Genomic DNA, 14,019 nt, shown 5'->3' with positions numbered 1-14,019 from the left:
GAGCGCGTTCCTGGGCCAGAAGTAGGGTGTGGTTGTTACTCCCACTACTTTCTGGTTCCCAAGAAGGGCAAAGGGAGCCTACGCCCTATCTTGGACCTACGGAACGTCAACGGCTTCCTCCGGAAGGAGAAGTTCAAGATGTTGACTTTGGCTCAGGTCTTGGCTGCCCTAGACCCGCAAGACTGGATGGTGGCGTTGGACTTGCAGGACGCTTACTTTCACATCCCCGTCCTGCCGACCCACCGGCATTACCTGCGGTTCACGGTAGGCCACGAGCACTTTCAGTTCACTTTGCTCCCCTTTGGCCTTACCAGCGCCCCACGGGTGTTCACGAAAGTGATGACGGTGGTCGCAGCTCATCTGCGCAGGTTAGGGGTTTCAGTCTTCCCCCTACCTCGACGACTGGTTGTTGAAGGCGGGCTCGCCCCAGGCAGTCGTCAGCCACCTCCAGATGACGGCGGATCTCCTGCACCTGCTGGGGTTTTCCATCAACGTGCCGAAATCACACCTGTGTCCCTCCCAAAAGCTCCTCTTCATCGGAGCTGTTCTCGACTCGGCACAGTTTCGGGTCTATCCTCCCGAGCAGCGAGTCCGGGATATTCAGGGTCTGATCCCGATCTATCAACCTTAATCCCGGGTTTCGGTCAGGTTGACACTGTGGCTTCTGGGGCTGATGGCTTCCTGCATCCTTCTGGTGCATCACGCCCGGTGGCGGATGCGCGCTCTGCAGTCGGACCTGAAGTTTCAGTGGGCCCAGCATCAGGGCAACCTGTCCGACCATGTCCTGATCTCGGAGGGCACTGCGAGTCAACTGCAGTGGTGGCTCACGGACCGCGATTAGGTCAACGGCAGATCCCTCTCCCTTCCCCAACCGGAGCACGTGGTTGTGACGGATGCGTCCCTCCAGGGCTGGGGGGGCCACTTGGGAGAGGCGGAGATCACAGGCCTCTGGTCTCCGGCGGAGTCCCGGCTCCATATCAACCTTCTGGAGCTGCGGGCGATTCGTCTGGCACTGAAGGCATTCCTCCCCTCTGTCCGAAGGAGTGCAGTGCAGATGTTCACGGACAACACCGCCGCCATGTGGTACTGCAACAAACAAGGCGGTGTGGGGTCCTGGACCCTCTGTCAAGAGGCTCTGGCCTCTGGCAGTGGCTGGAACATCAGGGCGTGACCCTGGTGGTTCACCACCTGGCAGGTTCCCTGAACGCCAGGGCGGACAAACTCAGCCGACGGTGCTCGATGGATCACGAATGGCATCTAAACTCGGACGTGGCGCAAGGCATCTTTCTGCAATGGGTAGAGCCTTGGTTAGATCTATTCGCCACCGAAGAAAACGCGCAATGTCATCAGTTCTGCGCGTTGGAATTTCCAAGGCGGCACTCGCTCGGCGACGCATTTCGTCGCGAGTGGAGTTGCGGTCTGTTATACGCCTTTCCGCCTATAGCACTTCTGCCCAGAGTGCTGAAGAAAATAAAGCGCTACCGGGCCCAAGTCATCCTTGTGGCTCCGGACTGGGCTCGAAGGTACTGGTATCCCGAGCGACTCAATATGTCAGTTGGTCCCCCGATCAGTCTGCCTCTTCAGGAGGACCTTCTGTCGCAGCAGCTGGGGACGGTCCTCCACCGGAACCTGTCCAGTCTCCACCTCCATGCTTGGAGATTGAGCGGCGACAGTTGAGGCCATTTGACTTGCCTCCTGAAGTCTGTAATGTTATTCTGGCAGCCAGGCGTCCCTCCTCAAAGTCGGTATACGCCTGCCGGTGGAACAGATTTGTGGCATGGTGCACAGCAAAGGCTGTGGATCCTCTTTCTGCCCCTCTTTCTGAGGTTCTTCTCTTCCTTCTTTCTCTTTCCCAGCAGGGCTCTGCTCTGGGCACTATCAAGGGCTACCTTACTGACCTTTCGGCCTTTCTAAGGCTGCCTGATCAACCTTCTTTGTTCAAGTCCCCTATTGTAACTCGTTTTCTGAAAAGCATCACACACATGTTTCCACCTGTTCCCTTTGTGATGCCTCAGTGTGACTTAAACCTGGTTCTTACTTTCCTGATGTGCGCTCCTTTTGAGCCACTTCATTCTTGTCTTCTACGTCTTCTCACTTTGAAGACAGCTTTCCTGGTTGCCATCACCTCTGCCAGGAGAGTGAGTGAGCTCCAGGCTCTATCTTGCAAACCTCCTTTCCTGTCTGTACATCCGGACAAAGTGGTGTTGCGTACAAGACCCTCTTTCCTGCCCAAGGTAGTCTCTGCTTTTCACATCGGGCAGTCAATCACCTTGCCCTCCTTCTTTCCGCCTCCGCATCCCTCAAAGGATGAAGAGCGGCTCCATCGTCTGGACCCAAAACGTGCGCTTTCATTCTATATGGATCGCACACGCCAGTTCCGGATGGATGGCCAATTCTTTGTTGGTTACGTGGGTTCGAAGAAGGGACGGGCGGTGCATAAGCGGACCATCTCTCTGTGGGTCGTCTTATGCATCAAGGGGTGCTACTCCTTGGCTAGAAAGGAGTTTCCAGTTGGGCTGACGGCCCATTCCACTCGGGCCACGGCGGCTACTACTGCCCTGGGTCGGGGAGTCCCCCTGCAAGACATTTGCCAGGCGGCTACGTGGGCCTCGCTGCACACCTTTGTGAGGCACTACTGCCTGGACAGTCCAGTCCGGAGGGATGGCTTCTTTGGCCGTTCCGTCCTCCAGGACTTTCTGGTGTAAGTATTGGTTCGCAGACCCACCACCGGGGTTGGTATTGCTGGGGTATCTATTCTAAGGGAAGGAATCTAATACTAACCTGTTTCTTTCAGATGAACAAGTTACTTACCTTCGGTAACGATATATCTGTAAGAAACAGTAGGTTCGAGGCATGTGGGCTGCTGAATTCATATCTGTGCATAGATCGCCGCCTAGTGTTGGGTCCGGATGATTGCACATTGTTGTCCTGAAAGAGTCTTCGAAGTATCACGAGATAGGTGGCTCCTCCCCTGGACTACAGTGCGCATGGGCATCGCCTCCATCCCCAGATTGTTTTTTTCCGCCATTGGGTTCGGATGTGTGTCGGTTCCCTCTGTCGGAACCGATAGTTGTTAAATCACTTTATTCGAGACCAAAAGGTCTTTAGGCTTGGCGCCGGTATCGTTTTTGTTCGGGTTTACTGTTTTCTCCAGCTCCGAACTCTCGCTGCCCTTCCGCGTGCTATCGGCGCGGACGGGCCTACACGACGCTCCAGACATGGAACGGACTCCGTTTAAACGGTGCCCGGTCTGCAACGCGAAGTACTCGCACCTCGACGTGCACCCAGTGTGCAACACCTGTCTGTCGCCGGACCACAACGAGGCCAGGTGCATGGCCTGCTCGAAGTTCCGGTGCAAGAAGACCCTCAAGATTCGTCGGGCTGCGAGACTCCAGGCCAAACTGTCTGCGCCCCCGCCGGACAACATCTTCGAGGAAGACGTCGGAGACGACGATGTCCAGCAGGTTTCGGACTCTGGCCCTGCGTCCGAGGGGGAGGCCTACGACGCAGGGGACGAGGAGTTTGACGAAGCAGACGACGAGGTAGGGGACGACGATACGGCCTTTGCCACTGTGGGGGATAGCTCTGAGGACGAGCACCCCCGGATTGACTCAGGGGTCGGACCCCTTCCTACGGCCCAGGTCGAGGGATCGCCTTCGGGCCTTACCCAAGACACTGTTACAAGTCCAGCAGCCCCGCCTACGAGCCCGGCCACGGACATTTTGGAGGTGCCACTCACTTTTTCAAAACCGAAAGTGAAGCCTTCGGGTTCAACAGCTCCGGCTTCGAAACCGAAAGTGAAAGCCATACAGAAGGCTCTGGAGGCGTCAAAACATAAGAAATCCAAAATGGCCGACATGGACAGTGCAGCCAAGATGGCCGACCCGAAGGCATCTGGGTCGGTGCCGAAAGCAAAGTCGTCCGTCGCGGCTGCGTCGGTGCCGAAGATGGTCGCGGTCGACGACCAGAAGAAGGCTTCAAAGAAGCGTCAAGGCGATCCCAAAGCTCAGGCTTCCCCGGCCCCGGCCGCCGGAGCCAAGGAGGGTACCGCGTCGACTCCGAAGACACTGCCTCTCGCCGACGCAACTCCCAAGTCGGGGAAATCAAGCGATACGGTCGCTCCCTCTCCAGCCCTCTCGAAGAAGGTCCAGGAGTCCCTGCAACGGATTCAAACAGCCGCGGAGCTTCCAGACCCAGAGGCTGGAGTGTCGAAGCCCGCTCAGAAGCCGTCCAAGGCGCACACGCCTAGCCGCTTTACCCTACCGCCGAAGTCGACACCGAAGGCCTTCGCTCCGAAGCAGGTGGCTGGGGTGCCCTCGAAGGAGGTGTCGACGCCCAAAGCGTCTCCGGTGGTGGCCAAACCTCGGCTCCAACCACTCGCGGAGGAAGAACGTCGTGAAGTCATCGACGCCAATACTGGGAAACTGTCCCTCCTCAAGAGGAAAATCACCACGGAGCCGGTGCTGGAACACTTTCGCATTCCTCTAAAAAATAAAAGGGACTCTGCGGGTGCTTCAGCGCCTCCGGCGCCGGCATCCCCAAGTGACCTGCCGCGTTCCCCAACTCACTCTGCCGCGGGGGATGACGACGAGGAAGAGGTCGAGTACAACTATCCGACGTACTCGGATCCGGAGGAGGAACATGTCCCTTGGTCTGCCGGAGGCGACCCCGAGGACCCGCAGTCGGGTCAGGAGCCACATCTCTTTGCGCCAAAGACTTCGCCAACGGAGGACTCTGCTGCCTTCAACGCGCTAATCGAGAGAGCTGCAGCTAACCACGATGTCGAGCTGCACTCCGATCCTGTGGATGTGGACTTTTTGTTTGACACTTTCTCTGTGGCCGAAAAGTCAATCAAAACTTTGCCAATGCTCAAGGGAGTGCTCAAGCACGCGCAGGAGGTCTTCAAGGAGCCCACTCGGGCGCGTGTTATCAATCCACGCATTGATAAGAAATATAAGGCAGCGCCCTCGGATCCAACATATATCAAGGGACACTTGCCACTAGACTCTTTGGTCGTTTCCAACGCTCGCAAGAGGGCGAACTCACAGACAACTGGTGACGCTCCTCCCCTAGACAAAGAGTCGAAAATATTTGAGGCCTCAGGGAAGCGGATTGCTGCACAGGCAGCTAACATTTGGCGCATCTCAAACACTCAGGCCCTACTCGCACGCTACGATAGGGCTCATTATGACACCCTAGAGGCACTACTGCAGCACTTGCCTGACCAGTACAAGGAGGCAGGGGAGATGTTGATTCAGGAGGGAAAGCTCATCACAAATGCTTCCATAAAATGTGCGCTAGATGTGGCTGATACGGCATCCAGGGCGATCAACACTAGTGTGTTGCTCAGAAGGCATGCATGGCTTAGGATTTCAGGGTTCAAACCGGATATACAAACGACCATCCTGAACCAGACGGTTAATCCTGACCATTTGTTCGGCCCTGAGGTGGATGCGACGCTTGAGAAAATGAAAAAAGATACAGACACGGCTAAGTCTATGGGGGCCCTTCAATCTCAGCAGTTTCGGGGTGGCTCCTTTCGCCGCTCCAATACCAGAGGCACCTCAAGGGGTCAGGCATCGCAATCCTCTCAGTACTACAAAGGCAATACCCAGACCTCATACACCAACAAGGGTAGAGGTGGCTACAGAGGCAACAACATCAAAGGCAGGGGACGTGGAAACAACAACTCCAGGTCCACCGCCGCCAACAAGCAGTGACGCCTTGTCACTGCCCCCCGACCACACAACACCGGTCGGGGGGAGACTCCAGCAGTTCCTGCCCGCGTGGAGATCCATCACCACGGACAGGTGGGTCAAGTCTCTTATCCAGTACGGTTACTGTCTGGAACTTACCTCCACTCCACCGAACATACCTCCAAGAAGCCGTCCTATGTCCGGCGAGCACCTGCTCTTGTTGCAGCAGGAAGTTCAGGTCATGCTGCAAAAAGGTGCAATAGAGCTCGTTCCACTGCAGGAAAGGGGTACAGGAGTTTACTCTCTGTACTTTCTGATCCCCAAAAAGGACGGTTCCCTGCGGCCCATCCTGGACCTCAGGCCCCTCAACTGGTACATTCTCTCGGAGCATTTCCATATGCTCACGCTGCAGCAGGTGCTCCCTCTGCTTCAATAGGGGGACTTCCTGGCTACATTGGTTCTGAAAGATGCATACTTTCACATCCCCCTGCATTCTTCCCACAGGAAGTATCTCAGATTCACGATCCAAAACCAGCACTACCAGTTCAGGGTTCTGCCGTTCGGGGTCACCACAGCGCCATGGGTCTTTACGAAGTGCCTGGCGACTGTGGTGGCGCATCTGCGACGCCAGAACGTCCACGTCTACCCTTACCTGGACGACTGGCTCATTCAAGCAAAAACAGAACAACAGTGCGCCGACCACGTGTCCCGCACCATTCATCTCCTGCACGATCTGGGTTTCTCTCTGAACTACCCGAAATCCCATCTCCAGCCCGCCCATGTACGACAGTATCTGGGCGCGACGATAAACACTCTGGCAGCCACTGCGCAGCCAAATTCAGTGAGAATCGCCAGCATCCAAACACTGATCCAACGATTCAGACCTCAACACTCGCTTCCAGCGAAGGTGTTCATGCAGTTGATAGGCATGATGGCCTCCTGCATCTCCATTGTCCCGCACGCGAGGCTACATATGCGTCCGCTTCAGGAGTGCCTGGCACGTCAGTGGACTCAGGCTCATGGGCAACTGACAGACCTAGTGTTGGTGAGCGGTCGGGCATACAACTCTCTGCATTTGTGGAATCCACAAAACCTTTGCAAGGGCCGACCGTTCCAGGAGCCTGTGCCGCAGATTATCCTGACAACGGACGCTTCTCTCCAGGGATGGGGAGCGCATGTCCTCCACTACACGGTGCAGGGACTATGGACACTACAGCAAAGGAAGATGCACATAAATGTGTTGGAACTGATGGCAATCTTCATGGCCTTAAAGGCGTTCAAAGTACATCTGTGCAACAAGGTCGTGTTGATCCGGACGGACAACATGACAGCCATGTACTACATTCAGAAGCAGGGAGGCACACACTCTCCGCAGCTGTCTCATCTGGCTCAGAGCATGTGGAAGTGGGCCATTCAGAGGAACATCTTCCTCATGGCGGAGCATCTCCCGGGCAAGGACAACCAGATGGCGGACCTGCTCAGCAGGCACAGCCATCAAATGCACGAGTGGGAGATACATCCATCAGTACTCCAACCGTACTTCCAAAGGTGGGGTCATCCAGAGATAGACCTGTTCGCCACAAAGGAGAACGCAAAATGCCAAAGCTTCGCCGCCAGATTCCCACACCCGCAATCACAGGGCAATGCGATGTGGATGAACTGGTCAGGCAGATTTGCGTACGCTTTTCCCCCAGCACCTCTGATACCGCTGGTGGCACGCAAGCTCAGGCAGCAATCGATGACTCTCATCCTGGTTGCTCCGACGTGGGCTCGCCAACCATGGTACACCACGTTTCTAGAACTGTCCGTGGTACCGCATCAAAGGCTCCATCTCACTCCCAGCCTTCTGACGCAGAGCCATGGCGACATTCAGCACCCAGATCCGCAACAGCTCCACCTGGCGATCTGGCTCCTGAAGTCCTAGAGTTTGGCTACCTCAATCTTCCCCCCGATTGTATGAACATCATTCGGGAGGCAAGGAAGCCCACTACTAGAGCTTGTTATGCGGCTAAATGGAAGAGGTTTGTCATTTACTGTGTTAACCACAGTATTGACCCGCTAGATGCTTCCATTCAAAACATCATTTGTTACCTGTTCCACCTGTATCAATGCAATTTGGCGTACTCTTCCATCCGCATTCACCTGTCTGCTATGGCAGCATACCTTCAAAACAGGCAACACCTGTCACTTTTTAGGGTTCCTGCTATCAAGGCTTTTCTGGAAGGACTCAAAAGAGTCATTCCGCCAAGGACCCCACCAGCTCCAGAGTGAAACCTCAATGTGGTTCTTACTAGACTGATGGGTCCTCCCTTCGAGCCACTGCACTCTTGTGAGCTACAGTTTCTGACTTGGAAGGTTGCTTTCTTAGTAGCAATTACATCGCTACGGAGGGTTAGCGAGCTGCAGGCGCTCACCATCCAGGAACCTTTCTTCCAAGTACATGCTAACAGGGTTGTGCTCCGCACTAACCCTAAATTCTTACCCAAGGTTGTCTCTCAATTCCATATAAACCAGACAATTGAGTTGCCGGTGTTTTTCCAAAACCCAGAGACGCTGGCGGAGCGGATGCTCCACACCCTTGATGTTAAGAGAGCCTTGATGTACTATGTAGACAGGACCAAAGATTTTCGCAAAACCAAGCAGCTTTTTGTTGCTTTTGCCACACACCACAAGGGAAACGCTATCTCCAAAGCTGGGATCGCTAGGTGGATCGTGAAATGCATTCAGATCTGTTACGCCAAAGCTAAGCGCACTCTCACTATCCCACCGAGGGCCCATTCCACCAGGAAGTTGGGGGCCTCTATGGCTTTCCTAGGCAACATTCCCTTAGAAGATATCTGTAGAGCAGCCACATGGTCTACCACACATACTTTCACTAAACACTACTGTGTAGACGTGCATTCCAAACAGCAGGCAGCTGTTGGTCAGGCTGTTCTCAAAACACTTTTTCAGACTGCTGCAGCTGGCACGGGCGGCCGCCGCTAATGGAGGGACTGCTATGTATTCTATGCACAGATATGAATTCAGCAGCCCACATGCCTCGAACTGCAAATGCTACTTACCAGTATGCATCTGTTCTTGGCATGTAGGGCTGCTGACATTCATATCGCCCACCCTCCTCCCCGGCGCCTGTAGCAGCTGCAGTATTCATTCATATGTATATCTATATGCTCATAGCATGGTCATCACTCACATACTTCACTCCATCTCTGCCAATGGCTAAAAACAATCTGGGGATGGAGGCGATGCCCATGCGCACTGTAGTCCAGGGGAGGAGCCACCTATCTCGTGATACTTTGAAGACTCTTCCAGGACAACAATGTGCAATCATCCGGACCCAACACTAGGCGGCGATCTATGCACAGATATGAATGTCAGCAGCCCTACATGCCAAGAACAGATGCATACTGGTAAGTAGCATTTGCATTAGTATTAGATTCCTTACCGCCCCACCCATCCTCCCCGTTCTACGAACTGATACCTAGGGTTAAGGTCATCCCCTTTCAGGGCCCTAGTTTCATGGCACCAGTGTTGGTTCTGGCATGGCTCTGCGTATCTGGCGCCGAAAAGCTGTGTCTAAGAACTGACGTCAGCGCGCATGGGCGGCGTCTAAGTACTCCGACTACATCATTCCGGCGCAGACGACGCCGACGACTGACGCGGAGCCAGAGACGATGCCTAACGACGCGCAGGGGTATTGCTACGCAAAAATTTCCGGATCCAGTCTGACGCCTGGGGATATTCTAAGGTAGGAATCTAATACTAACTACTGTTTCTTACAGATATATCGTTACCGAAGGTAAGTAACGTGTTCATTAGGCCTTCTGTTTTTCTCTTGGGCTGCTTGACATGCCTTCCGCTGTTTTATTTTTCCCCCTTGGCTCTTTCGTTTTTACCTCTGCTGCGGAAGTTTCTTCCAAAGAGGGTTCACATGTCTTGGGACTTAACATACCCTATGTGGGGTAGTGGTAGCTGTTACATAGCTTGCGCTCTGCTAGGGAGTTCTGGTCGCCTTCGGGCCTCTGCTCTCCATGGCGTTTATGTATGTTGCTGAAATTTCTATAGGTCGTGTGCGTGGACCCCTCGTAGTAGTGTGTCCAGGCACTTCCTCACCTTCATGCTCCTGTCCTGGAGGCTGGGATGGTTCTGTGTTTCTCCCTTTGTCAGGCGTAGCCTGCCCAGTCTTCCTGGGGCCCTGGGCTGTTCTTCCTGCTTCCGGTGGCTTATTACTGCCGGCTCCACTCTGTCTGGTCTGTTGCCTTCAGTCTATGGTGGGCTTGCCTTCTTTTTCCTCGTTTCCTTGGGCTCACTAGGCTTTTCTTATTCCACTTCCTTGTCCTGGCATTGGATGGAAGCTCTGTTGCCTTGTAGGGTGTGGGGTGCTTAGACCTCCCTGGCCTTGCCCTTGGTTCCTCTGTTGAGAGTGAACGGGCTTCTTCTAATTCTTTCTTCTTCCCACATCCCTCTTGGGGTCGGTGGTGTTCTGCTTGCGGGGGTTCGCCCCGTGCCTGGGAGGATGGGGCTCTTTGCCCTGTCCATTGGATTAGTCCCATGTGGGACCCTCTGTTATGTACAGGCTGATGAGGTCCTTCCGCAGACCCTCCTTCCCCGTGGGTATGGCTAGGGTATCTATTCTACGTTAAGGAATCTGCGGCTAGTAGTCTCTATCAGGTGTACGAATTACTTACCTTCGGTAACGATGTATCCCGTAGAGACGATTCTAGCCGCAGATTCCTTCGCACCCCGCCCTTCCTCCCTGTTCTGCGAGGACCCTTTTGCTTGCCCTTCTGCACTCGCCTTCTGGTGGATGGCTATGATGAGTGCGTGCGTTCTTTCGCTCTTTTGACAAGACGATGTCTTGCTTTTTGTTCATTCCTCTTCTTTGGCACTGTAGAGGCTGGATCTATAGGTACTCCTGTGCTCTGGTTGCTCCAGGATTGAGGCTGGCATTCCTTTGTCCCTCCCTTCCTCTTGTGTCTGAAGGTCCTGGCCCCTCTGCTATCCTCTGGGTTTGGGTCATTTGGCCGTGCGGTGCTCTGGCTCCCTTGGGTGGGTTGTCGCACTGTGCTGGGGTTGCCTTGGAGGTCTGTCGTTCCCTGTTTGTCTTGGAACTGGCTCCCCTTCATGGGTATTGGTCGGGGTTGTATTCCTGCTACATGTTGTCATGACATTTTGCATATGTTCCTTGTCTTAAGGGGGGGGTACTGTTTTCATAACTAGCAGGGTAGCTGCTTAGGACTGTGCTCTGTTCTTTCTTCTTTCCCTGCTTTTGGGTACTGCAGTGTTGGCACTGCTCCTTATGGTGTTCTTCGTCACCATTCCTTTTTCTTTTCCATTTCTCTGCTGTTTCGAACACTGTTCCTATGCTTCCACAGTTTCTCTGCTGGCTCCGCGTTGTGGCGCGGAAAAGTTCTCCGAAGAAAACTTATGTTAGCACGCCGGGATGGGACTTATGTGACCTCCCTGACGTCACGTATGCAGACGACCCCCTCACCCGGCGCGCAGGGATGCTGTGGCAAAAAGTTTTCCGGATCCTGTCTCACACCTGGGAATAAATCTATGTTAAGGAATCTGCAGCTAGAATAGTCTCCACCAGATACATCGTTATTGAAGGTAAGTAACTCGTACTTTAGTTGACAAACACGTTAGATGGAAAAACGTATTAAAAACCTATCTGTTTCATCACTTCAGGGCTTCCAGTTGCTGGGCAGACATCAGAATTTGTGAACCAGGTTTTGGAGAAGACTTCAGAAGGGGATCCCACTGGTGGACTTATCGGCCTGCGGATCCCTACCACAAAAGTGTAACTGGCGAAAGGCGACATTGACAGCCACATATCCCTATGTCCTGTTAACTGCATTGTTGTAAATGTCCTTCTGTTTCTGCATGTGTGTTTAGCAGTATGCGAACATTTAAATTAGTTCACCTTTGTTCTTGGAAACAAGGAAGTACGATATGCCAGTGCATGATCCAAAACAAAAATTCCTCACTACAGAATTATCTGAGCATAAGATTTTGTTTAGATACTGCTGCTTCTGAAATGTATATTGAGGGTTGCTTTTAAAACAATTGATAGGACAAGCCTGCACATCTTGATCAAGTAGTTAAACTGTGTTTTAAATACTTGTGAAAATGCAGGTTTTTCGCAGATGCCAAAACAAGAGAGCAGATTTATGTTCACAGTGAAATAGGATTTGTTGAAAGTGGGATCTTTTTGTTTTTATTATTATAATAGCTTTCGAGGTGCATTTGATTTGATAGAATTAGTGAAGTGGATTTGTCTAAACTAAAGCTGAATAGTTTGCTTACTTTGTAACCATTAACTGTCATTTGTATGTGGCACACATACCAGTTGTGCTACGAAAGGCCTCCTCTTCAGAGCCTAAAAGAGCATGTAAAAGATTCTGTGCAGATGGGGGTGGGGGGGTATTCCTATTCTTTGTGCCTTGTAGTGCAGTTGAATTTATAAAAGCTATAGATTAGTAACTTTTTAGAATCTGGGGGAGAACGAGAAACAAATCAAGAAATGTATAGGTGGGGAAAAGATGGATTTCAAGTGTATCCGTTTCCAACTCGTACACATTTTTTTGAATGTATATAGGAATATATAGATACATGCCACAGAGTCTGTATAGCATAGAAATACAAAGAGAAAAAGATGGCTTACGAGAACTAAATATTTCGGTACTGCCGAAAAATAGAAAAAAAGAAATACTTGCACACTTAATGCGATTGTTTTATTTTTGTACCAAAGACAAATGCAAATGAATCGGCAGATGCGCCGTTCAACGTAAGGTTTTGCACAGCGTTCATGATACTGTATTGAATGTATAAAAAAAATATAAATATATATATATATATATATAGATTATATATAAATGAAAACAAGTATAAAAAAGGTCAGGGTTTGAGAGTCTTACAGAACTGTGAATTCTTTAGTAGTTTTTTTCTGTTTTGGGTCCAATTAGCTAAAAAAAGAATTCTAACATGCCCGATCATTATTTTGCTGTCCCCTTTATCCACTTCCATAGTAGATAAAGTGCAATCTGTGTACAGTTTGTAATTTGTTTCTTGCCAACTTAGAGTGGAAAATCTAATATATTTTGACTTTAGTAGAGAGAGCTGGGTCGGCTAGTGTTTGACATTACTGAGAATGTATTTCGCCTGTTGTAGTATACTTCCTTCAAACGACTAAAACTGACAAGACTTTTTTTTATTGCAGTATGTATATATGTAAAGAAGAGTGACAGAAAAAGCTTAAAAAATGATTTCTTAGTTGCCCCTTTTTATTTCCAGTAGATGTATTTTTGTGCATGTGAGAACTCTGAGGATTCGCATAGGCTGAAAAAAAAGTTTTTTATATTTTTGTACAGATACTTATTCAGATTTCTCCTGTGGCTTTAACCTCTTGTTCTGCTGAAAGCCCTAGAGGCTGTGACTGAGGATTTGCAGCACAAATACTCTTTTGAAGTTGTTGCTTTTTCCAGTAGGCTACTGATAAGAAAAAATGCTTTCCATAGCCAGTGTTAAAGTGGAAAGGCTGAAATATTTGTCTTGCCCTCATTGAGTTGCCAACCGAGATTCACACTGGTTTTGTAGGGTTTCTTTTTCTTCTTCTAAATTTTCCAAGTTGAACTTTAACCTTCTGCTGTTACTTGAAGCACACAGCTGTTCTTGTCCGTGTTCGGTTTGTTCGTCTGAGACAGCGTGAATACTTCCCATCTCTTAACCTTCCTCTCCCCCTTTTCTCTCACTCTTGTCCCAGAGAAGCTTGCTGCTCTCTCTTCACAAGCCTGGGGTATTTAAATTTTGCTGCTAAATTTAGTGCACTTGGATGAGATGTAAATTAAAAAGCCAGAAAGAACACAGGAAGATATTCTTGAGCCTTGGCCCTTTTGTTTCCTTTTGTAGTTTTGAGCCTTGACCCTTCTGTTTCTTTTTAATTTGTGGAATGGCCTTTTTGAGCGAAAAGAAAGTGATGAGGCTAAATTGTGTAGATGATATCTCTTCTGTTTTTTTTGTGCTCTTTGTGTTTTATGTGTAGCAATATCATAAAGTTCCGTACATTATATTGATGCAGATTTTATTTCACCTGGCTTCTTGTGTGGTCTAGATTTTCCAGCCTGGTCATTGTTCCTCTTGTCGTGTTATGGGTGATGATCATCAAATAAATGAAGATATATTCTGTATTCCCCCAACAATTGCTTGGTCGTTAATATTATAATATTACCAGGATGCTATGGATTTACTTAAAAAAAGAAAAAAGCTTTCCAGTTTTATTTACCATGCCAGATATAACTGGTGTGACAGACTGCTGGGCAGT

General features: G+C 50.8%; 1 protein-coding gene across 1 annotated transcript in view; it reads left to right on the top strand.

The window, feature by feature from the left end:
• The window catches only part of CREBRF (CREB3 regulatory factor), a 422,767-nt gene extending 410,344 nt beyond the window's left edge, over positions 1-12,423 (top strand). The window contains exon 9 of the mRNA XM_086931577.1: positions 11,388-12,423. Coding sequence (XP_086787703.1) covers positions 11,388-11,503 — 116 coding nt within the window. The 3' untranslated portion in view covers positions 11,504-12,423. The remainder of the gene's footprint in view (positions 1-11,387) is intronic.
• The last annotated feature ends 1,596 nt before the right edge of the window (positions 12,424-14,019 follow it).

The sequence above is a fragment of the Lissotriton vulgaris genome, chromosome 7 (genome assembly GCF_964263255.1).
Source record: "Lissotriton vulgaris chromosome 7, aLisVul1.2, whole genome shotgun sequence".
Taxonomy (NCBI): Eukaryota; Metazoa; Chordata; class Amphibia; order Caudata; family Salamandridae; genus Lissotriton; species Lissotriton vulgaris.
The sequence above is the reverse complement of the archived record's forward strand: the minus strand, read 5'-3'. Positions and strand labels throughout refer to the sequence as shown.